Source organism: Ischnura elegans, chromosome 6 (genome assembly GCF_921293095.1).
Source record: "Ischnura elegans chromosome 6, ioIscEleg1.1, whole genome shotgun sequence".
In the NCBI taxonomy this organism is placed as follows: domain Eukaryota; kingdom Metazoa; phylum Arthropoda; class Insecta; order Odonata; family Coenagrionidae; genus Ischnura; species Ischnura elegans.
This window is the reverse complement of record NC_060251.1, coordinates 7,442,176-7,466,009: the sequence shown is the minus strand read 5'-3', so window position 1 is coordinate 7,466,009 and position 23,834 is coordinate 7,442,176. Positions and strand designations below refer to the sequence as shown.

General features: G+C 39.6%; 1 protein-coding gene across 1 annotated transcript; it reads left to right on the top strand.

The window, feature by feature from the left end:
* Positions 1-18,971: 18,971 nt before the first annotated feature.
* LOC124160433 lies at positions 18,972-23,517 on the top strand. Its single transcript, XM_046536285.1, has 2 exons — positions 18,972-19,862; positions 22,858-23,517. The coding sequence occupies exons 1-2, from the start codon at positions 18,972-18,974 to the stop codon at positions 22,867-22,869; spliced, it is 903 nt and encodes a 300-aa protein (XP_046392241.1). The 3' UTR covers positions 22,870-23,517.
* Positions 23,518-23,834: the final 317 nt, after the last annotated feature.

The following is a 23,834-nucleotide window of genomic DNA, read 5'->3' as shown; positions in this document are numbered from 1 at the left end:
CTCTTGCGATAATCCATTAAATAAGATATTTTGGAGAGAATTTTTTGTAAATAGCCATCAATTGAATTTAGTTACCATGAGTCGACAAAAATGTCTTTCGTTTAATATTCACCATAATCAGTGTTTGCAGTGCGTTTAGATAATATTGCAATTTCAAGGGACATAATTTATCGATTATCACTGTTGTAGCTTATCGATTATCGCCGTTATTTATTGCCTCTGATAGGATACTAATACGTTTCAGTATTGAGTCCTGAGCATCAGTTACTTCATACTTGCTATTCCTACCTGTATCAACTTTCACATTCGATTCCTAGTAATCACGGTGTCTGGTTGTATCTCCTTACAGACAAGATGTCGGCAATAATCGAGAGTAATTTGTACTCGACAATTTAATTTTAAATTATCTAGTTATATCTGAGAAGGGTAGTATCGATTCCTTTGTAGCGGTTACATCTGCTTGGGCACTTCCCTAATGATTAAAATTAAATAACCCATTGAGACGCATTTCCAGAAAAAAATTTTCGTTTAATATTTCGAATTTACTACCGTATTATTATTATATTATTATTAATTATTTTGCCGGTTGCTCAAATTCGTTTCAAAGCTTTCTGGTTGAAATTTGAGAAAAACATTTCATTGCATGAATCATTTGAATAAAATATAATGATATTTCCATTTTTTCATATTAGTGCTATTATTACTGATGCTGATTAGTGGCATCAAGATATGGCGATGAGAATTTTAACCATTGCTTTGTTTCTGTTTTGATTCAATGAGCTCGTAAGCCTGTAAACAATTTAAAAAAATTAAAAATCCATAGCAAAAAATAGTTTCCTTCGTTATTCATTGCATCAGACCTGATTTTTGCAATTACATTCTGGGAAAAAAGCGTTTATCCTCAAAAAGAGTTTCTGGAGAGATGTAAAATGATGAAGAGAGAGAGTTATTGTTTAATTTATAAACTGATGGGCAGCAAATTTCTTGATAATTTACTTGTATTCATAGAGGATAATGTAGACTCCACGGTTAATTAATATCCTGCTTCCCATTTCTCTATTTTTTAAAGTCTTAAAAACTATATATTTCTATTAATTTCATTAATTAATTTAACTTAATAAGCAATCCCATGATGTTTCGTGAATATATGCATGTGGGTAATTTGTGATAAAATGCACAAAAATGGATGGATACATAACTGCGCCCGCAAAAAAGGAGAAAAATGTTTTACTTAAACTGTAAGAACCAAAATAAATATGATACCATTGAGGCTACGGAAAACGCTTGTGTTTTGGTAATTATTTTCAAGCTCTAAGCAATCTAGTTGTATAGTTTTCTTTGGGTAAGGCTCAATTTTTTGTTCTATCTTGGACTAGCAACATCCCTTGATCTTCCTTGGATTTCTCGTTCTATTTTTTTTTCGAGACTCTCGTATTCGGCCGACCGTCCGATCCGACCGCCGCAAAAAAATGTGACGGGGAGTTTGCGAAGGCTTTAAAAAATTCTCCTCTCCCATTTTACCCTTTTTCTCCTTTTTTTTGGATTCTTTTTAATTCGTACGAAAAATAATCTTGAAATGAATGAGGCGGTATTAGGAAGCGCTCATAAATGGGAAGCTCGTATCCAATTATGCAGCATCTCCGACCTTCTCGTCCGGAAAAAAATGGGGAGTTTATTATCTCGAAGAATTAAGCAAAATTATGAATTGCTAAACGGTTTTTCTTAATGACTGGTTTATTGTGTTAAGTTTCCGCGGAGCATTGTGAAAAAAGCACCATACCTGCGCGCGCGACGTAAACTTCTCGTGATGGCTTGGAATTAAGCAATCCTCCCATTGAGGTGAAGTGGGGCTGTCGTCTTGTGTCATGAATGCTGTAGTGGTTTTCTACTCGGCCGTTATGTCAAACGTCCAAAATTATGAAATATTTAGCATGAATTATTAGTATTTTCTTCCGCTTAATAAACCAATCAACTCAAATTAGATTCTTTTTGTCTTAAACGAAGGAAAATACTTATAATTCATTGTAACAATTTGATATGTACGGACTACCTTGCTTATTTGGAACAAAATGTTCTAAAATTACTCAAAAATGCTGGTGAAGCAGGCAAATCAAATCAAGGCTTGTTTTGTAATAGTTAACCTTTCAAAATATGTCTTTCCATAGATTTGAACCGCAATTAAAACATTTTATTGGGAATTTCTATATTAATTAGGGATAGGTTTTTGATTCTTCATGCTTTGATAATTCGTACCCTTTATGAACTTAATTTTTTGAATCATAGCACCTTATATGCAATCAACTTTAGCGTTATTTTTAAATTTAATTTTTCCCATTCCGCAGCCGAATACAACGTGCCTTCACGTCCGATTTGATGAACCGAAATGCCAGGTATTTGTTGTCATGAAATTAGTGAGGTTAAAAAAAGCAGTTTCAGAAATCATCAATGATTTTATTTAGAAATTTCTTTATCTGGCTCCTTCCGGTTAGAATTTTCCCTGCATCACTTTGGAAGAAATACACAACATCAAAGTCTCTTTAGCTCTCTATTTCGTTTTTCAGAGAGTTTTGAAGACAGCTTTCTCAAACCCTTAGGTATATGAGGTGTGCAACATAAAACATTGGGAGTATTTATTTAATCATTTCATAAAGTTTAGGTCTCAAATATGGAAATTGTCATCTAATCTAAGTATATGTGTATTTATTTCCTCTATTTTTTCTCGTATCAATCCCTAATGGCATCTAAATATCCTGTTTTTTCATGCTTACGGCCAAAGTAGCCATTTTAAATTAATATTTGATTATGTGAGTGCATAACTACTCTTAAATCTTTGTTTGTTGTAATGCCATGATTAGGAGGAGTGGTTGGATGTAAAATTGCCTTGATTTTAGGGTTCCTTTTTCATTCACTACTGCTCGAGTCTTCTCTGATTTTCTGTAGACCTAAGGGATGCATTTATTTTCTACCTTAGGACACTACTAAGGATAAAGCGATGTAACTCTACCCTTTAGAATTATGGGGCGTGTCCTGCTTCGAAGCGTTGGGAGAAATGGGACTCTTAGCCCGGGTGGAAACCCATGAAGCCATAAACAATAACATGCAATGTAGTTGCAATTTGAGTTATTCTACCGTTTAACGTAGATTTCCGTGGAACATTTTTACGCATGACACTGGCCTTCCCCTTTAACTTTCCTCTCTTCCATCCATAGTATGGTCTAAACCTTTTATTCCATCTATAAATCCTTTTCCCTTCCTTCCTCTCCCTAGCTTACGTAACTCTCTTCTATCTCACATTGTTTTCTTTTTAATATCTCCTCATGCTCAACATTTGCTTATCCAAACCACCTTCTATATCGTGTCTTTAAATTTCTACTTTTCACCATCCCCTAGCTTCTTCTTGCACTTGCTCCTTCATTTTCCTCGTAGTCCACTTTATCTGTTCCATTCTTCTCCTAACCTACCTTTCTAGTGCCTCTGACTTTTAGAAATTTTTCCTTACAGAGGGGAATTACAAGGGCTTAAATTTTCTACAATCACATGATTAAAAGCTTGGCGCTTCAAACGCTGATTCACGTGTATGGCCTCTCGGGAACCGATAAGGCAACATTTATGAAAATATGTGCCCTATTTGTGTCAGCGACTTCTTCGTTTTTCTCATGTCAAATCAGAGTCCTCTGAGAGAAAGGATTTCGAACTGATCCACAACTTTATGGATGAATTATTTAAGCTGCGGATTATGTGGAACTGCTTTACCACTTACGATTTGTTTTCTTTTTCCAGCGTCGTATGTATCAAACGATCGCTGCAACGACCCATAAAGTGTCGAGGGAGACAAATTTCGATAGAGCACTCGTTAATTCGTGTACATTCCTGATGGTACTGCAGTCATCACCTTATTTGACCCGGAAACGAGAAAGGTCGCCAAGTGGTATTTCGTTTGTCGTCTCATAGCGGTGTTGCATACCAGCTTCGGTGGCGGCGGCGTACAGTCCTCGCCTGCTAATATGAAGGTCGCGGGTTCGAGTCCGGTCTCGGTAAGTTACTTATATCCACGGCATATGTGTTCGTGCTTGTTCGGTCGTTGTTGGGAAATTGATTTGGAGGAATTGCGAGATGTATTTGAGGAAAAAAGGGAAAAAAGTCACAACTAAGGGCTGGCTATGTTACCAATCCTACCGTGATTGTCGCAATTATTACAAATAAGGATATTCAATTTTCCCACTATCTTCTGTCACTAACTGCGTGTTGAAATAGGTTTACTCAGGGTGCCAATCTTGTCCCTGACGGCAAAGGAATTGAATTACGCTGGTAAATAAACTATAGCTAGAGCTGTAAAACAAAATTGCTAATCGAAAGGATGCGAGCCAACGAAATCACAACAATTAAATGCTGTTCCTAAAGAATGCAAATATTCTGTTGCAGTTATTGAATATGACTCGATCTCTTTGTACTTATAGCCACCTTGCGGAAAATTTTGGCAAAATGTTATTTAAGTGGATGTAATTTATAAACCACGCTTCTACGGGAAAGAATGATCCATTCTCTTAGTAATTTTGATTGCGTGGTCGTTAATTGAGCACATTTCTGGAGAAAGCGTTACAGTATCCACCTTATTTGACTCGGAAACGAGAAAGTTTGCCACATGGAATTTCGTTCCTCGTACCCTAGCGGCGATGCTCGAAACAACTGATTGACGACAAAGCGACATCAGCGCTGACGAGGAAGGTGTCGCCTCGATGAATGAATTAGACTGTAAGTTGATTTACAGCGTCTCATATTCTCCTCGCTCTACTGGGCTCTTTAAAGTAATGAACGCGACCCTGGAGGCGAAAATTCGAATTAACTCCGCGACAAGTTAGTCTACGAGTGTCTCGCTATGGAATTCTCTCCTCTATTGCCCCCCTGCCAAAACCCGGAGACTTTAATTCTTGAATCCTACCTCACGGCCCCATGTATGCATTTAGGAGACTCCAGTTCGTCCCGTGTGTACCTACTTGGTCACTTGTAGAGGGCGTAGTGCGACCTTAATCGATTTCCAAAAATTTCTGAATGTCTTCGAAGAGAGCAGAGGGATAAATTTTTTCTTAATGTTTGCATTGGAGTATTTTCTGTCGCGATAAATTGCATTGAAAAAAATAATAATGTGTTTGGTCATACGAGGTTTGTTTCAAAAGTAAGGTTCCCAACTCTGTAACTTTTCCGCACATGGTGCTAGGCAAAATCTGGCAACAATGCCATGTTTGCCGGATCCTTCACCACCGATTCCAACAATCAACGCTCATTACCGGCCTGACAGCCAAACGCGATGGCGTCCGTCATCTCCGTCACCGTCAGATGCGAAATTCGTGCGGTTATCCGATTTTTTCACACAAGAAAGTAAGCACCTGTGGAAATTCATTCACAATTAATTGAAATGTATGGGGAAACGTGCATGAGCATTCAGCATGTCCGCAAATGGTGTAGGGAGTTTGCCGACGGCCGCACGGACGTCCACGACGAACAACGAAGCGGGAGGCCGTCGATCTCCGGCGAAGTTGTGGCGAAAATTGAGAAAATCATGCTTGAAGATCGGCGAATCATCATTCGGCAACTGGCTGTCCAAATTTCCGAGGTTTCTGGAGCTTCAATTGTAGGGATTTTGAATGAAAAACTAGGGTAGGACGAGGAGTTGCAAGAGAAAGTTTTCAAGATTCTCAACGGGTTTGCGGCCGACTTCTTTGAGGCGGGAATGCAAAAGTGGATTACTCGACAAAACACTGCAAAGAAAAAATGGCGACTCTGTCGAAAAATGGCTGAAATATCAACGTTTCCAACGGCGTAATAGTTTTTTCGAATAAAAATATCCTTGTGTCTGAAAAAATGTGGGAACCATATTTTTGAAACAACCCTAGTATAATTATGAAAAAAGAATTCAGTTAGCAACCTTAATTATTTCTTTTTTCCGTTCTGACGTGACCTTCGCGATTGGAGATTTTTGTCGGTCCATTTTGATCCGCGTTGGGCGACAACACATCTGGTAGCCCTCTGCACAATTCTCTGTTTTAATATTCTTAGTTCTTGAATCATGGATCAATGCCTAAAGCTTCCTATCACTGCACTGGCATTGATTTACTTTACGAATTCATGCCACGAAGTCATTGAACGTTTACGTTAAACTTCGCTTCAGAAATTGATCCAGAAAATCGGTGTAGATTTAATACTTAAACTGAATAAATTACTAAGGAAAGCTAGGTTATTGGTAAAAAACTTGCTACTAATGAATTGAAAATGTTACAAAGCTTTTAAATTTAATAGTTTGGGAGCAGTTAGACACCCTTAATGTGCTACAATGACTCTTATTGATGGAATAAAGGCAAACTCTAAAACAGATACATGCATAGTCCTAGAGAGTGCTACAATCTTAATTAGGGATTACTGCAGCCCACCATTTCCTCAGCTATTTCTTTGAGTTCCCTGACACCTTCTTCTTTATACCCTTCTTTGTCCACCGTTACATCCACTTATGTCAATGACTTATAGTTCCTTTCATTTTATTCCTAACGTTATGCCTCTTTTTATGGCCTATCCCTCTGATAATTCCCTTGCTCTTGGTGCTTCACAGTTCCCTTACATATCCAGGTATTCGTTTCACTTCTTCGTTGTTACTCTAAAACAGGGGTCTCCAGGGGTCTTTTATCCAGCCCGCGCACATGTTTCAAGTAGCGCGCGATTCTCGTTCTTTTAACTCGGTGAGACGCCGCTAGGAGCATTGCAGCGCTGTAAAGCACGTCAAAGTCGCCTTCAACTGTTCGTAAATAAGAAATACGCCACCGGATACTTCAGTAGACGTTGGTATCGAGTACTTCAGTCATCGGAAAATTTGCTATCCGGTTCGCGGGGCGATTCGGAACTTGGAATGTGGCCCTCATGGCCTAGTAAATTGGAGACCCCTACTCGACTACTAGAATTTTACACTACGTCGGCTTGTTGATTTAAGGGTAATTCTTAATACTGAAATTGCAATCAATGTGCCGTAGATTTACCGAATGTTAGACGATTGTTAAACGAATCTTACTATGTTCCTAATTTCACTACTTTTATGTATTTCCATGCTGGACGGAATTAGAGTGACTTCGCCGGATGCAATGTTTGAATCCACGTCATATGCGGAAAATATCGACTGTCAACTTCACCCGTTCATCGGATCTCGCCACGAAAACGGGGGTAGGGGCAGCCTGTGTCTAGACGATCATTTGCTTGCTGCATGCGAGATTCTTAAGCTACTAACCCTTCGACAAGGAAATGCTGCATCAAAAATAGGTGAATTACGCGAATATAAACAACGCAAATATCTGAGAAATAAAAAAATGCTGCATGTTTGCTTTACATAAGTAATAGTAAAAGTAGTTTTATAGTTACTTAATACAAAGTATTAAGTAACTATAAAACGTGCAGTTGCGGCTATTCCTCCTTAAAATTATTCTTTTGTTCACTCTGGGAGCCCATTAACATTCGAAAACGGTCTCACTCACTCATTTTAGTCGACGCAATACTTAAAGTCCTTTGATATCCGTTTATTCTTCCAAAATATCGCCCTGCCCATCTCAACACGGAGATGCGCGCCATGTAATGGAATACGCGAACGGAAGTGAAAGAGACTCCGCTCTGGGATGTATTTCTCCTCTCTCAGGATGACAGGTGCGGAAATGGGAGGGGGGGCTGTGAAGGGGTGAGGGTGTGTGTCACGTGGTCTGAAGACTGCCTCCTTGAAGAATGCGCGGAGAGAGATTGAGTTAGCAGCACGTTGCCCGTGATACCAACTTAAAGGAGATGTTCTCTTAAAGAATTCCCCTCGGGAAACGAGGTACCGAAAGCAATGTACCAGCATGTTAGCATGGACCTTTTTTTCCTAATTAATATTCTATTTCCTAAAAATTAAAAAAGTAAATTTTAATTTACTACCTGAGACTACTATCTTTTATCCTAAACCTTGCTTACATCGTTATGATACTTAAAAATCCCATTACAATTGTATTTTTGTATTAATGTACTAATATGTGGTGGGTAAGTACATAACCATGAGACGTAGACACATAATTGTGCCAATGTTTGAGTAGTTACGAGAATGCTTCGCATTTATTTAGTGATACCCTTGATGATCCGATATTTGGCTGCAATTATTGTAAACTTTAGCTCATGTCACGAAGTTTCCCTGACACATTCAGTTCTATTACGTAAGATTGTTCGAAATATACCGTGTGCGTCAGGCATACGCATAGAAATATATAATTCAAACCTTTTCAATGCCCATCATGCAGTATTCAGTTGCCATTTATTAAATGGCAACTATATGCTGTATGTGGTTCTCTTTCTTTAAAAATAAAAAAATTCCGTAAATCGTGATTTATTTTATTCTTTTGTTACTGCGAAAATTTTCGTGATTATTTTTTGGGAAATTAAGTTTTGACATTGAAAGCCGGTAAAAAATAATGGAAAATACCATTTGGGATTGCCATGAATCTGGGGGAAGAAAACGATCGTTGAAATTACGTGCGCAGGAAATTGCTTCTCTGAACTGTTTACTAGGAACGATAGATAAGATATTGTTTGTCGTCGTCGGTCGTCAGCCTAAGGATGAAATATGGCTTCTCTACTATATGTTGTGATCAGGTACGGATTTTCACCATTCACATGGACTGCACTGAGTTCTGGGATGAGTCTTATGACACCGTGACATACTTTAGAATATGTGTTTCCTATTAAAGCGATTGCAATGCAGGTATGTCTATTTGTTGTCCTTATCCATTCGCAATGTTTTCCGAATAAATATGATTAAAATTATGTATTGCAAATAAAAATGAGATTTATCAACCGTACAATTGAAGATATCTTCTGAGTTAATTTTTTAAATGTCATAAAATGAATAGGCCGATAACTATTATACATTCGTGGTATTAAACCAAAAATATATTTAAAATAAAGTTTTACAGACTCAGTGTAAATTCTGGGCAATGGATTTCATATTTTGAAGTTGGTGCTGAGTCTTTATTCTCCCACCAAAATAAAAAAAATATAACATTTCGGTCACTCCAGTTAACGTTGCTTGAGAATCCTTCTCACACCACCTTATTAAAATGGAATATTAATATTTAAAAATGGCATATTAAGTTTTTTTACTCAAGCTTTGAGGACTTCTCAGGCAGAGGCTATCCTCATCATCGACGGCCAGCTCTCCCAAGATTTCTCAAATAAAAACTTAAAATAAAAACTTTTGGGCTGTGTCGCCGCGTCAATTTTTGGATGTCCCCAACGTGTGTCGAACGATGCTGGTCGCTTTCTGGTGGGAATCTGATGAAGTGGGAATTTAAATTCATATATATGTATAGGTATCCGTGTCAGGGGGGAAAGGGGCAGGAGCGGGAGGAGTCGGGTGTTTTATGTTTTTCCTGATTACGGGTTGCCAAGCACGACTTATTTAAAGGCCGTTGTCTCTATTAAAATTCTTCTTCTCTTCCTTCGTTATTTTAATGGCTTCTCTGAAGAGTCTCTGTTTGAAACCTTTTACTTTGGCAAATATTTTTGCCTCCCTAAGGTCGATTGCGTGGCCCAGCGCTGCGTGCTCCGCTACCACGGAGTTTGTTGACTGCTCCGGTCGAATCGCTCTCTCGTGCTCCTCTAGGCGTGTTTTGAGCAATCTGCCTCTTTCGCCGATGTAGTTCTACCCACAGGTGTTTCAAAGAGTTCGATAGATCCCTTCGAGATGTAGTAGAGTTCTATCCTTGACGATTTTTATGAGATGTTTTATCTGCACTTCAGGAGAGAAGATTGTTCTTATCTGAAAATTTCGTAGGATGTTTCCTATTTTGTCAGTCGTCATCTATATATTTAATCTATTATGAAACGAAAACTTTATAACCATCAGACCATCAAACCTCAAGATACCACCGTTTAAGTTGTTCCGGCTTCTTATAAAGATCTTCAAAAGGCTTCTCATCAATCCTACTCAATGGATAAATTGTTCACTTCAGTCAATCTATTTGTTTTTCATCATTATTCGAAGGCTATAGTTAAATAATCATTTAAGTATGGAGAATCTTTCTGGAAGATTTCACTTCTTTGACTGCATGGGTATACATATTAGTAATTGTGTTATGCTAATATGTAACATGGCCACCTTATGAGAGTTGATTTTACGGATAAATTGAAATTTTCTACTAGTATTTTTAATGAATTAATTTTACAGGTACACTTTAAAGAGGAACCAGGAAGGAATTAAATGTCTGGAATCAGAAATCTGTTTTACCTATAGACCAAAGGAAATTTCTGTGGTGTTGGCTATACTTTATGATGAGCCGATTTTTAAAATTTTTTCACATGATGGGTGATGGGATGGGTGGTGATACACATACGTGGGTCTGCTTCTTAATATTAACTCAACCTTTCTCTATATTTACACTCTAGTTTCCCTGCTAGCATACAACTATTGAGTGACTGGGAAAATATCGACTCAATGCATCGATACGCCATTCGCTATGAGAGCATAAATTGAGCCTTTCCTAGAGGGCGGAGAGTAAGAATAACGAGAGAAATAAATGTCAGTGGCGCATTTTTATTTTATATAACTATAAAAATGCATAAAAACATTACTGTATTTGCCATTCACGCGTCATCTGTTTGCTTTTAACTCGTCCAGCATTATTTCCTCTCCCCATTGAACATCTATTCTCCACACAAATAGAAAGCTTTCCATCCCCCTTGGCTGTAGCATCGCCACTTGCCCCTGCCCATAATTCACGGGATTAAAACCTGGCTAACGATGACAGCGCCGTTATCCAGAGAGAGAGGAGAGCGACTCTCGTCCCCCTCGCGGACACGGACGCAATTACTATTGTCTGTCTCTCTCGCACACAATCGCAAGGCTCGCTGCAGTCACTCTGAGCGACTAATCGCTTCCGCCTCTCTTCTGCGACCATCGACACCTCTTACGTCATAATGCATACTACGAGCGTGTGGGATACTGATGAGGGCGACTAGCAGTAGGTGCGGATGAGGACACAAAATGGTAGGGTGGTTGAGATGTGGTGGATACCATAGCAACCGGAGGCGGTTAGGGCACTCAGACATGACTCAGGGTGGAATGAAATAATACTGTATTTCGCGATATCATCTATCATCTATACTGGTCGTAAAGAAGTTTGAGGTGTGATTCCTTGAATCAGAGCGGCCGGAAAAGATCTCTTCATTCTGTATCTAACCTATTACTGCTGTAAATTTTAATGCTTATATTATTTTATGATTCGCTTAAAAAATTCTCTCCTCGCTAACCGATCGTCGTAGTGACCATCGTCATTTTTTAAGTTTGATTTTTCTAGATTATTTAACAATGCGCATTCTCTCTCTTTTCAGGTGAGTGTTACGCAAGAGCCTTCACTATTAGTTAAGGCGGTTAGGGGACTCTGGGCGGAATGAAGAAATATTGCCGTATATCGCAGTATGATTATCGATACTGGTCGTGAAGGTGTTTGGGGTGAGATTTTTCGTGTCATTCCCTGTACCGGAAGTGTTTTAGAAGATTAAGGGTTCTATGTACATTTTAAAGTCGTTAACTTTTTAACGAGAATATTATTTTTTGTTCCAAGAATTCTCTTCCCTCCATCCAATCGTCGCAGTGACTGTTATGCATGCATCGTAATCTTTCAATTTGGATGGTCTGCAGATGATCAGTCTTTGATTCTTTCTTTTTTCGGGTATGTGTAATCTTACGCTAAGTACAAGATTTCACAGTTGGTTGGTAATTTCTTCTGGCGAGAGTTATTGAAATCTGTGGGTTCAAAGAAGCATAAACTAATTTAGAGTGGATTTGAGTAGAGTAGAAAAATAGTTAATTAAAAAAGTAAGAAATTTATTCACTCTACCGAAATTTTATTGTACCTAAATATGGAGTATGGTTATATTTATTTATTTATAAAAACCCTTTATAAGTTCACAAATGTGATGAATTTCTGTTTTGTATTCTCCATTCTCTTATCTATGCGCACTCTAAGGGTAAATATTACTTTCGTTTTTCTCTTATTTTCACCAAATCCGAATTGCAATGTTAACTCACGCATTCATCATTTATTCAAATGTTTCTATTTTTTTTATGGTACCAAACATATTGGGATAATGCCGATCACAATCGCATCAATACATGGATACGCCCTTCGCTATGAGCGAATTATCGGAAGTTGTTGTGAAGAAGGCTTTCTTACCCTCTCTGAGGTCAAATAGGGGAAAGTTATAGATATGGTAGAAGATCCAGAAAGATGTTATTATTATTGCTTATTAGAAGTTCATGGGAGGTAATAGTTATTTTTTGTGACCTCTTGAACTACGAGAACAACCTGCCTTGAGGTGTAGTGGGACTTACTGCAGTTATCAATGTGTGTGTGCTAGTGATTGCATTATCGTTGGAGGAATTCAGGCCCTCGGAATCCGATTTAGCGCAGAATGGATAATAGTTAATGGCACTGTGAGTAGGAATTCGTTTGGGGGCGAAAATTAGGGGCGCTGCCCAGGGTCCCATGACCCCAAATACGCCCCTAGTGAGAAGCAAGGCGCTTGGCCGGCTTATCCTATGCTGCGAGAATGTGTTTGGGACGCAAATTAATGGCTAAATCCACCGCTAAAATTGCACTCGCGTATCTGCTTAGGTGCGAAATCGCAGAAGCAGGCGTCGGAGGAATAGTTGCTAGGAAGGTGGATACCAGTACTATTACAGGAAAACATGAATGTGGTTTGGACAACGGGATCACCGATATCAATTTAGAGGAGCATGCAGATTTTTCTATCTGATGAGATGCTTACAGCTCAATGAAAGTCATTATGGAAAATTTGTTTTCGACATATATTTTTTGAAAATAATTTCGAGGTGTCTACCTTGATGGTCTGAATTATCCTTGAATACTTTGTATTTAAAAGGAGCCAAGGGCAGTCGTATCGCTCAAGTAGAATTCGGTAGACGGTAAGGAAAAATAATCTGCGTCGAAAAAATATCATCCCATTTTAGCCATTATTCCATATTTAAATAATCGCTTAACGTGAGCATGTAAAGCTATAAAATTTATAATTGCTCGTTATCAGTTATCATCCTTGTCTCTTATTGTATGATCATTTCATACGCGCCAAGTTTTTCGCTTTTTATACCTGTTTTTCTTCCAAAACTTAATGTAAATACCTAATTAAACATATTTGAAACTTTTGATAATTTAAGGGGCCGCGGGCCGTCCCATTGTTCTTCTTGATAAAATTTTTGTTTGTAGAATATAATATTTTAATGTTTTAATATTAATTTAGAATTTTTAGTTTTGTTTGAGCGGAAGAATGGCTACGCCAGAAAAATGCCAATCCGAGAGCTGAGCTCCCCCAATCAGGAATCACCCGCTGTAGTTTCGGCGCATGTTGATCGATGAGCTACTTTCGTGAGGAAACGTCAGTTCACCTGTACAGAGTCCTTTATATTGCCATGTAATAAATATGTTGAGAGATTAGTGTAGAGAGATCAATCTAGAGGACTCTGCACCTGTTATGATTGCAGCGCCTCCATTAGATATTGGTGGCCACTTTTGGAACTAATCTCCATATTTTATGTTTATTTCTAAAAATTACTTGATATCCCGATCCGATCGTAGTGAAAGTGTAATAAAATTGCATTTTCACCCAGTTCTTAGCCATTATAAAAAGTTCAGTGCTCTAGCTAATCATAAGGTGGTAGAATTTTGAGTTGCCAGATTTTTTGGTCAAAAACGAAAGAGAATATAGTAAAGCGTGATAAAATCGCTGAACTTTCAGCCATATTTTCCTGGTCTTAGACATCATTTGAGCTCCGGCTCCAAAACTCGTTCTCAGAGAATTACTCTTTGCAGGAAGGAATGCCTCAAAACGGTAAAAACAACTGTGGACCTTAACCGCGTTAGGTTGATGCACGGAGCCCAAGAGTGTGTAAGACCCAGTGACCCGCTCCGCAGGAGTCGTGGACGTCATAATATAATCTGCGCCTATTTTCGCCCCAAGTACCTTGAGAAACGCGGCACCAGGTAAATATTGGCGGAGGGGACGTTGTTTACTCGTGGGGACGCTGCTTCGCAATGCACTCTGGGAGATTGGCGAGACGAAATGTTTCTCAGTCCGTATTCTAGTCGCTATGACAACTTCCCTTTTTGTTTCTCTTGTCTTAAGTCCGTCCCTGGGCGCAAAACCCTATCTAACCCACCGTGTTTACCGCAGACGTTGCGAACAGCAAATCACGTTGCCGGAGGAGAGACGTTTTCTAGTTTGTTCGATCGGAATCTCTCCTTACTCCGTGCTAGCCGATAACTCAAGCGTCGTTGGTTCAATCCGAGGTTTCGCACAACTTGGGTCGACCTGTCTAAATAAGAGGCCCACCCCACCACTGCTTCCTCCGCCTCGTGTGGTGCTGCGTCGTATTTCCGATGCGTTTTTGTTTCTTTTTTCTCTAGAGTTTATTTATCCCACTCCTATCGTCACCGAGACTGCAGTTTCGCTATTTATGCTCCTCACGAGAGAGTGTCGTAGAACTAAGAAGTTCCAGACATGGTGGGTGAGGAGAGGCAGACACTAGATAAGATGCGGAGGAGAGACAAGAAAAATATAGCCCTCGTAATTTTTAAAAACTGTATCGCAGACCACGCATTTAAAAAGGTGGTGAAAAGGCCTCAATAAAGTACTCGCAGTCACAACAGGCTATCGGCTCCTGTATTCTAATCCATGTATTATCTATCCACTAGATTAACTCATGTCATATTGCGCCTCCACTACCAGAACTATTTCGCGCGAAGGAACGCCATAAAAGCAGTTAGGAACACCAGCGATACACTCATGAATACTCTTCCCCAGCCTTTTTCTTTAACCTCTAACATAACTATCCTCTCATCAACTCTTTCTTATTCAAAAACGCTTCCTTTCCTGATGCAGTTCTCTTCCTGTCTCTGCCTCCCCTTACTCTATCCATTTTCCTCCTGCAAGGTTCCGCACGACTTGGGACGGCCTGTCAAAATAAGAGGCCCTCCCTATTACTATTTGCTCCACCTTGTGTGGTGCTGTATCGAATATCCGATGCGTTTTTTCTCTCTAGAGTTTATTTATCCCACTCCTTCACCGTCACCGATACTGCAGTTTCGGTGTTTATACTCCGCTCGAGAGAGTGTAGTGGATTTTCGGAGGCGCCTAAGTTCTCTGCGATGCCTCAGCGGTTGCGTCTTCCCTTTTTGAGGCCGCGCCCTCGACAAAACTACTTGCGTAGGTACTTCTAAATAATGGGATAGACCGACCGACCAACCTCAGAGTTCCTAAATGCTTCAACGGCGTTCCTTCGTAAAAAGTGATTGTGCAAGATGGCGATTGCGAATCTACTGCATCCGAAGATTTGTTGCGCTTTGGAATGCGAAATTCAAATTTAGGAACATAGAATGCGTGTCAATTTTTTATTCAGAGAATATGTTAAATTAAGGAACCTGTATTTAACCATTATTCGATTCGTAGAGCCATTCTACTCAAATCATACGCGACAAAAAATCAACAGCCTCTCTCATTGTCTTCTGTGGTTCATTAATGCAGACTCCCTTGTGTCTGAACGAACCGATTGATGACAGACGTCCGTTCGTTTCTAACTGCTTTTATGGCGTTCCCTAGCGCGAAATAGTTCTGGTGGTAGAGGGACAATATGAAATGAGTTAATCTAGTGGATAGGTAATAGATGTATTAGAATATAGGAGCCGATAACCTGTTTTAACACAGTGTACCTTATTAGATCTGTTCACCACTTTTTAAATTCGTGGTCTGCGATACAGTTAAAAAAACACGAGGCCTATATTTTTCTTGTGTCTCCTCCGTATCTTATCTAGTGGCTGCCTCTCCTCACCCACCATGTCTCGCAATTCTTAGTTCCTCAAGCGATACACCCATGAATACTCTTCACCAGCCTTTTTCTTTAACCTCTAACATAACTATCCTCTCATCATCTCTTTCCTATTTAAAAACACCTCCTTTCCTGATGCAGTTCTCTTCCTGTCTCTGCCTCCCCTTAATATACCCATTTTCCTCAAATATGCTGCCAAATGTTTGATCTGTTTATGCTACTCAAGCCTTTTGCCGCCTATTATATCTTGCAATTAAAATATCCTTTTCACGACGCTTTACAAAACTGCATTGCTTTGGATTTCCTGCGATTATCTTGATTTCGTCTCAGAATTTGGTGATCATTTTGAAAATGACATAATTTTTATGTTGGTAGAAATTGCAAATACACGTGGTCCTGGTCATCATGGGTGTAAGTTTTATTCAAGGTTAAAAGCTAATTCAAGTCGCTAAAATCATAATCTTCTTTTATTGACGTCATTTCATGCTGTTCTGCTGATCCAGGATGCAGGTATTTCAGTGCTTTACATTCAAACCGGTGTTTGTGAAATAATGAAGTTTGCTTTGATACTTCGATCGCAATTCCATTAGCGACCCGCATTGCAATTCATTTTACTTCATCTATTCCCTGGCCTGCTTTCAAAGGTGATACCGATGATCCAACGAAAGACATTTTGTCGATAATTCAGGCGTATTCTTCTGTTAACGATTATTGCGATTTTAATCGGTTGAAATTCTATGACCGCATGATTACAAAGGCCACTGAAACGAGAAATATTACCCTCTCGTGAGGTAAACGATGAAAGCCTCTATGATGAAGTGGAATAAAAGCATTCGTTAACTGTATTAGGGATCGAGTTGGAAGATTGAATCCAGGCAATTTGTTGATCGTCAGATAATGACCCCATTATTATTCTTGCTAGACGTTCGTATGGCATTAGTCGAGCATGAAACCGGTGGGATTATTAATTGGTTTGAATCATCGAGCATATTGATCGTGGATGAGAGAGTGCTTTTCTTGTTTGAAATGCATAGCTGCACTCTTTTGTCCTCATTGCGCCGTGGATGCGAGCGGGAAAGTAATTATTTCTGATTGAGCTAACAATGTTGAACTGTTTCATCAATCCTTTATTGTCGACTATCAAAGCCAGATACACGTCGTCTTGCCCGTCAATATTTCATTATGTCAGAGTAGGGGAGAGTTGCCTAAATCGCACCGCTTCTCAAATCACACAACCATTCTAGAAACCAATGTATTAGTGTTTGAAAAGGTAATCGATTGTATCGCCGTTGTTGACCGGTCGACGGCGCGGTTCGACTGTGAGTCGACTGGCGACTTCGGCTTCGCCCTGCAAGTCAGTCTCGTACTGGATGCGCTCGGGTGCAGGTGGCTTACCACCTCGCTAACAATATACCTGGTTAAAAACTACATCGTAGCCTATCATTTATCTAACATTTTTTGGTCCTTCGGGCCGGATAGGGATATAATTCGAAATATTCTCGATTCCGGGAACGCATGATCATGGTTTCATTGAAATCCCCGGCTCTTCATCTATGCTGAACCCTCGTGAGCCGAATCATCTTTTGATTGTGCTATTCATATCAATCGAAAAACGGGTATAAGGTGCTTTAAAACTAATCGCGGTCTACTAAAAGTCTTATTACAAATCGGAGTGAATTCAACGGCAGATCTCAGCAGTGAAGACAACGAAGCAACAAGGCCGTTGGTGAATCACCCAGAACTTCACGCCATGTGAATATCAGCTGACTACCGCATCGAAGAGACTCGCATGCATTCCAGGCTGGCTTACTCATCAACCCACTAAGGGGATCGTGTACTTTCCAGACTGGCTCGAACATCAACCCGAGAAGAAAGACGTCCAAAATCAGTAAGATCGTTTCAATTTATATTAAATTATCGAAACTTATTGCTCATCTTATCTATTGCCTATGGGAATAAGTTTAGTGACATTAAATTAAATTCATGGTGTTAAAAAATGGAAGGCTTTTTTGAGAAACAGAAGTCTTATTTGAAGAAAATTAATAATGCCTTTGTTAACTTTAAAAAGGAAGGTGCTGCGAAAATGAGCCGAGGCTCGTGTAAAGTGCGCTTGGAGAATGTTGAGAGCTATTGGCAAAAAATAAAAGATTGTCATGAACAAATGACGGAAAGTTTCGATACCAATCATGAGTATTGCACTTCAGACTTTTTTGATTATGCCGAGGAAATTTATCTCCAGCGAAAGGGAGAATTTGAAGAATTTCTTATCTGTCTGGAGACGGGTTCCAGTACTCGTGAAATAGATCGGGAGAATAATCCTTCACGTTCAGTGTGTGATCAACAAGTGAGATTGCCTATTGCAGAATTGCCAAAATTTTCTGGTGATTTCCGAGATTGGGAAACATTCCGGGACTTAATGAGATCAATAATTGTGGATCGCAATGATATTTCGGACGTTACAAAGTTGCAGTACTTAAAAGGTGCTCTATCTGGTGAAGCTGCAGATTTGATTCGTACTATTCCAGTGACAGAACAAAATTTCATGCTTGCTTGGCAGTCATTGAAAGATTATTATGAAAATACAAGAAGATCGATCAGTGCCCATCTCGCATCCTTATTAGATCTAAAGCCAATGAAAAATGAATCTGCCTCCGAACTCCGCCGTATTTATGCTGGCACAATTAATCCTTTGCTAGCGCTTGAGGCTTTGCAACGGCCAGTAGGGCATTGGGATGATTTAATTGTCATAATTACCGAAAGGAGATTAGACCCACAAACACGTCGAGCGTGGGAAATTAAATTAGAGGAGTCAACAACTCCACCTGATTATGAAATGCTAAAAAACTTCCTTAAGACTAAAATCATGAGCTTGGACAATATCGAAAGCTGTAAATTGGAGCCTAGCTCACTTAGTCATTCACCTGGAGCTCGCAACAGAGTGCCTTTCCGACGGAAGGTATTACATGACAGAAGAGGGTTTCCCATTACCGAGAATTGCCATATAACTGGACGAACATTATCAAGGGAACCGTTATGTGTTTTATGCAATCGTAATCATTGGCTGGCCTATTGTGAAATGTTTAGAGCCAAAACTACTGAGCAGCGCAAAACCTTTGTTGAATCAAAAGAGCTTTGTTTGAATTGCTTAGGTAATCATGTGCTACGCAATTGCCTATCAAAAAAGAGATGCCAAATCTGCCATAAAAGGCATCATAAGTTAATACATATTCAGTTAAATAATTCAAGATTAACCGATGGTGGTGAGAAAAGGGATGGTGAAAACTCATCAAAACCTTCCTCTCTACTAGATGCATCTACAAGCGCTAATGTTCATTTGAATAACGAAGTCAGAAGCAAATCTGATTTTGTGTTGCTTTCCACTGTTTGGGTTAACGTACAGGGCCCTGGTGGAAAAGTAGTGCCTGCTCGAGCGCTACTTGATCAGTGTGCTCAATCCAGTTTTATAACTGAATCTTTGTGCCAAAGACTTAAATTACATAAACAATCAATTTCAGTGACAGTTAGTGGACTTGGAGGAAAGCAACATGTGACATGCAGAGCTGCTTCCAGCATTACAATAAAGCCGAGGTTTCCATCATCGTTCAGCTGCAAAACTGAGGTGTTGGTGGTGCCCCGAGTAACTTCCTATACACCAGGCACTCGATACGGGGTCAACGATTGGTCTCACTTGAAGGACTTGGTGTTAGCGGATCCTAACTTCGCTCAGAATGCACCAATCGAGTTACTTCTTGGAGCAGCCATGCATGCTAGAGTGGTGGAAGGAGATATCATCAAAGGAAAGCCGAATCAACCCATTGCTACAGCCACGGCCTTGGGTTGGATCATTTCTGGTGAGACAAACTTTGACTATTCCCAGTCCACGCCAACACCCACAGTACTTCATAGTTCCGAAATGTCGGTGGACTCCCTGCTTCAGCGTTTTTGGCTACAGGAAGAGATTAATGCTGTAAGTGTTTCTCTCACTCCTGAAGAACAGGCTTGTGAAAGTCATTTTAAATCTACTTACTCACGGAATTCAGATGGACGCTATGTAGTGAGACTTCCAATGTTATCTGAAAAATTAAAACAGCTTGGAGATACTTACCATCCGTCAATGACTTTATTATTCCGTATGGAAAATAAATTCAAAAGGGACTTAGATTTTCAACAATCCTATTGTAAATTTATGCAAGAATATTTAGTCTCTGGGCACATGCAGTGTATTCCAGAATCTGAAGTGAACCTTAAAAAATATGTTTTTCTTCCACACCATGGTGTCATTAAAACAAGTAGTACTACTACACGATTGCGGACAGTTTTTAACGGTTCGCTCAAAACAAATCAAGGATTTTCCTTAAACGATTGCCTGTATGCAGGACCTAACTTGCTGCCAGGAATTGCATCTTTGGTTTCGGCATGGCGCAAATACAGGTATGCCTTTACTGCAGATATTAAAATGATGTATAAGCAAATATTAGTACACGAGGCAGATAGACATCTTCAAACTATTTTATGGAGATTTAATCCGTTAGAGAAGGTACAATTTTTTCTCCTTTGTACACTAACATATGGATTAAAATGTAGTCCGTTTATCGCTAATAGAGTCATTAAGCAACTGGCAAAGGATGAAGCTGTTAACTTTCCATTGGGCTCCATCATTCTTAGTGAAGAAACCTACATGAATGATGTGCTATCGGGAGGTCATGACATTCAAACCGCCTTGTTGAAACAACAGGAAGTTATTAACTTGTGCAAGGTGGGCGAATTTCCATTGCGCAAGTGGCTTTCAAATGCTCCTGCCTTAATGGAACAGCTGCCTAATGACTTATTAGCCAGTGAACCAGAATTACTCTTTGAGGACGATTCAGACTTTGCTGTATTAGGACTTACTTGGCAACCGAATGAAGATTATTTCAAATTTAGTGTCAAAATCAAGCAATATTCTGAACCCTGGACAAAGAGACGAGTATTATCAGCCGCAGCCAAGTTATTTGATCCATTGGGCTGGCTCGCTCCAATTGTAATTTTAGCCAAAATATTTTTGCAAAAGCTTTGGCTGATTAAAATAGGTTGGGATGAAGAGTTATGCCAATCTGATGCTGATTTTTGGCAAACATATTATGGTAAATTATCTCAAGTTTCTAACATCAAAATTCCAAGATGGTTGGGTTTTAGTAATTCTAACAATACCTTGCAATTGCATGGATTTGCTGATGCGTCTAAATCTGCTTATGCAGCAGTTTTGTACCTGCGTACTGATAGTGAATGCTCAGGATCAGTGGTTACAGTGAAATTAATTCAGACAAAAACTAAAGTTTCCCCCTTGAGAACACTTAGCATTCCTCGATTGGAATTATGTGCTGTTCACTTGCTTGCTAAGCTAATCAATCAGAATCGGATAATGTTTGAGTCTGAGTTGCTTGAAATACATTTGTGGACTGACTCTCAAGACGTCCTGTATTGGCTGAGGGACCATCCCTCGAGATGGCCTACTTTTGTGGCCAATAGATGTTCTGATATCCATTCTTTAGTACCAAATGTTAAGTGGCATCACGTGGGAACGAAATTCAACCCAGCTGATTTAGCTTCTAGGGGTTGTTCTCCATCAACATTGAGAGATCAAAAATTATGGTGGTCTGGGCCAAGTTGGCTCTCAAAACATGAGAAGTACTGGCCAAATAGTTCTAAATTCCAGGCAAAGGAATTCTTATCTAGTGAGCTTCTAGTGGGAAAATTGACTGCATCATTAACTACTAGTGTGCTTGAAAAAACCGATGCCTTAAATATTTTTAAAAAATACTCTACGTTAAAAACTCTCAAACATGTAATGGCTTACATGATCCGTTTTCTTAGTGGTAAGAAAGTGATCCATCCAGTGTTTCATGAAGCTTGGTTTAAAATTAGTGCAATTTATTCTGAGAAATTCCTAACCCCTAGTGAAGTTAATCGAGCGAGATTGCTATTAGTGTACATGGTTCAACGCCAATCATTTGCCAAGGAAATTTCTCAGTTGGAGAAAGCTGGAATCCTTCCTAAGAAAAGTGCATTAGTGAAATTGTCACCTTTTGTGAAGGAAAGACTTTTGCGAGTTGGTGGTAAAATCAAGCATTCATTGTTATCTGATGATGAAAAACATCCATTGATACTACCCAGCAAACATCCATTTACTGAGTTAATAATTGAGGACTGTCATAAAGCAACCCTTCATGGAGGCGTACAGCTTACACTGACGACATTACGTACTCAGTACTGGATAGTGAAGGGTCGTCAGATAGTTAAAACAATTATTCACCGGTGCTTGAATTGCCAACGTTACAGAGCAACACCTGCATATCAAATAATGGGAAATTTACCTGCCCATAGAATAGTACCTAGTCGACCATTTTCAAGAGCAGGTGTTGACTATGCGGGACCAATATCTATAAGAGCATCATTTGGGAGAGGTCAGAGCTCTTATAAAGGTTTTATTTGTATTTTCATTTGCCTTAGTACACGGGCGGTGCATCTAGAAGCAGTTTCAAGTTACTCATCAGAATCGTTCATCGCAGCGTTCCGAAGGTTTGTGGGACGACGTGGACATTGTTCTCTACTGCTAAGTGATAGGGGTACCAATTTTATTGGTGCTAACCAGGAGCTCAAGAGGATGTTCCAGAGGTCATCTGACTACAACCGCACCATTGCAGAGGCTTTGGCGTCTACCGGGACGGAGTGGCGCTTCAACCCTCCTGCGGCTCCTCACTTCGGTGGAATTTGGGAGGCAGCCGTCAAATCCACTAAACATCACATCAGACGGGTCATCGGAGATACAAAGCTGACCTTCGAGGAGCTTTCCACATTACTCTGTCAAGTTGAAGCCTGTTTAAATTCCCGCCCCCTTATTCCCCTAACAGATGATCCTACTGATAACAAAGCTTTAACTCCTGCACATTTTCTAATTCATTCTGCATCTTTTATCATTCCAGAGCCTTCACTAATCGATGAAATTATACCTGTTTTAAAACGCTGGAAAATAGTTCAACAGATGCTCCAGCATTTCTGGCAAAGGTGGTCAAGGGAGTACCTGCAATCGCTCCAGCAGCGACAGAAATGGACTCACCGGACATCACAAATCAACATTGGTGACCTGGTGATTCTTCGTTGTGAGAACACTCCTCCAGCGCAATGGCCTCTTGCTAGGATAATACATGTGTACCCTGGTGATGATGGACTAGTGAGGGTAGTGAAAGTGAAATTCAATAATTCAGTAATGATAAGACCGCTGTCAAAACTCATAATCTTGAATAATGTTTTTAATCAATCATCGCAGTGAATGGACATTTAAATATTCTCAATACACTGAAAGTTTTTTTTTTGTTTCATACAGGATATTTTTGTTGCTTTGTTAGTAGTTTTTTTTGCTATCATGAAAATTGTAGAATTATCTCTTCTATGTATCGAAGAGAGGTGGGCGGAATGTTTGAAAAGGTAATCGATTGTATCGCCGTTGTTGACCGGTCGACGGCGCGGTTCGACTGTGAGTCGACTGGCGACTTCGGCTTCGCCCTGCAAGTCAGTCTCGTACTGGACGCGCTCGGGTGCAGGTGGCTTACCACCTCGCTAACAATATACCTGTTTAAAAACTACATCGTAGCCTATCATTTATCTAACAATTAGATATATATAAGCAATCTAATGGCTGCAGTTGGAACTTTGTACATCACCAAGCACACCAGTTTTCAATTGTGGCCACCAGTGTAGTGACAAGTCAGATGCGTAGGTATTAAGAAAAGAAGCATCTCTTCTGCCATTTCTTTCGTCTTTTTACAAGAATATTGAAAACAAGTAAGTAGTATTTACATATTTTTAGCTACATATCATATTTTTGAGGTCTCTTGTGTTTCATTTAGTGCTATTAACAGAGTGGTATGATCACGTGTTTAGGTAGTGGAAATTATCTCAT

Excerpts from the sequence above, each read along its gene's own strand:
- LOC124160433 (XM_046536285.1), top strand. The coding sequence starts at position 18,972 with ATGTTTAGAGCCAAAACTACTGAGCAGCGCAAAACCTTTGTTGAATCA.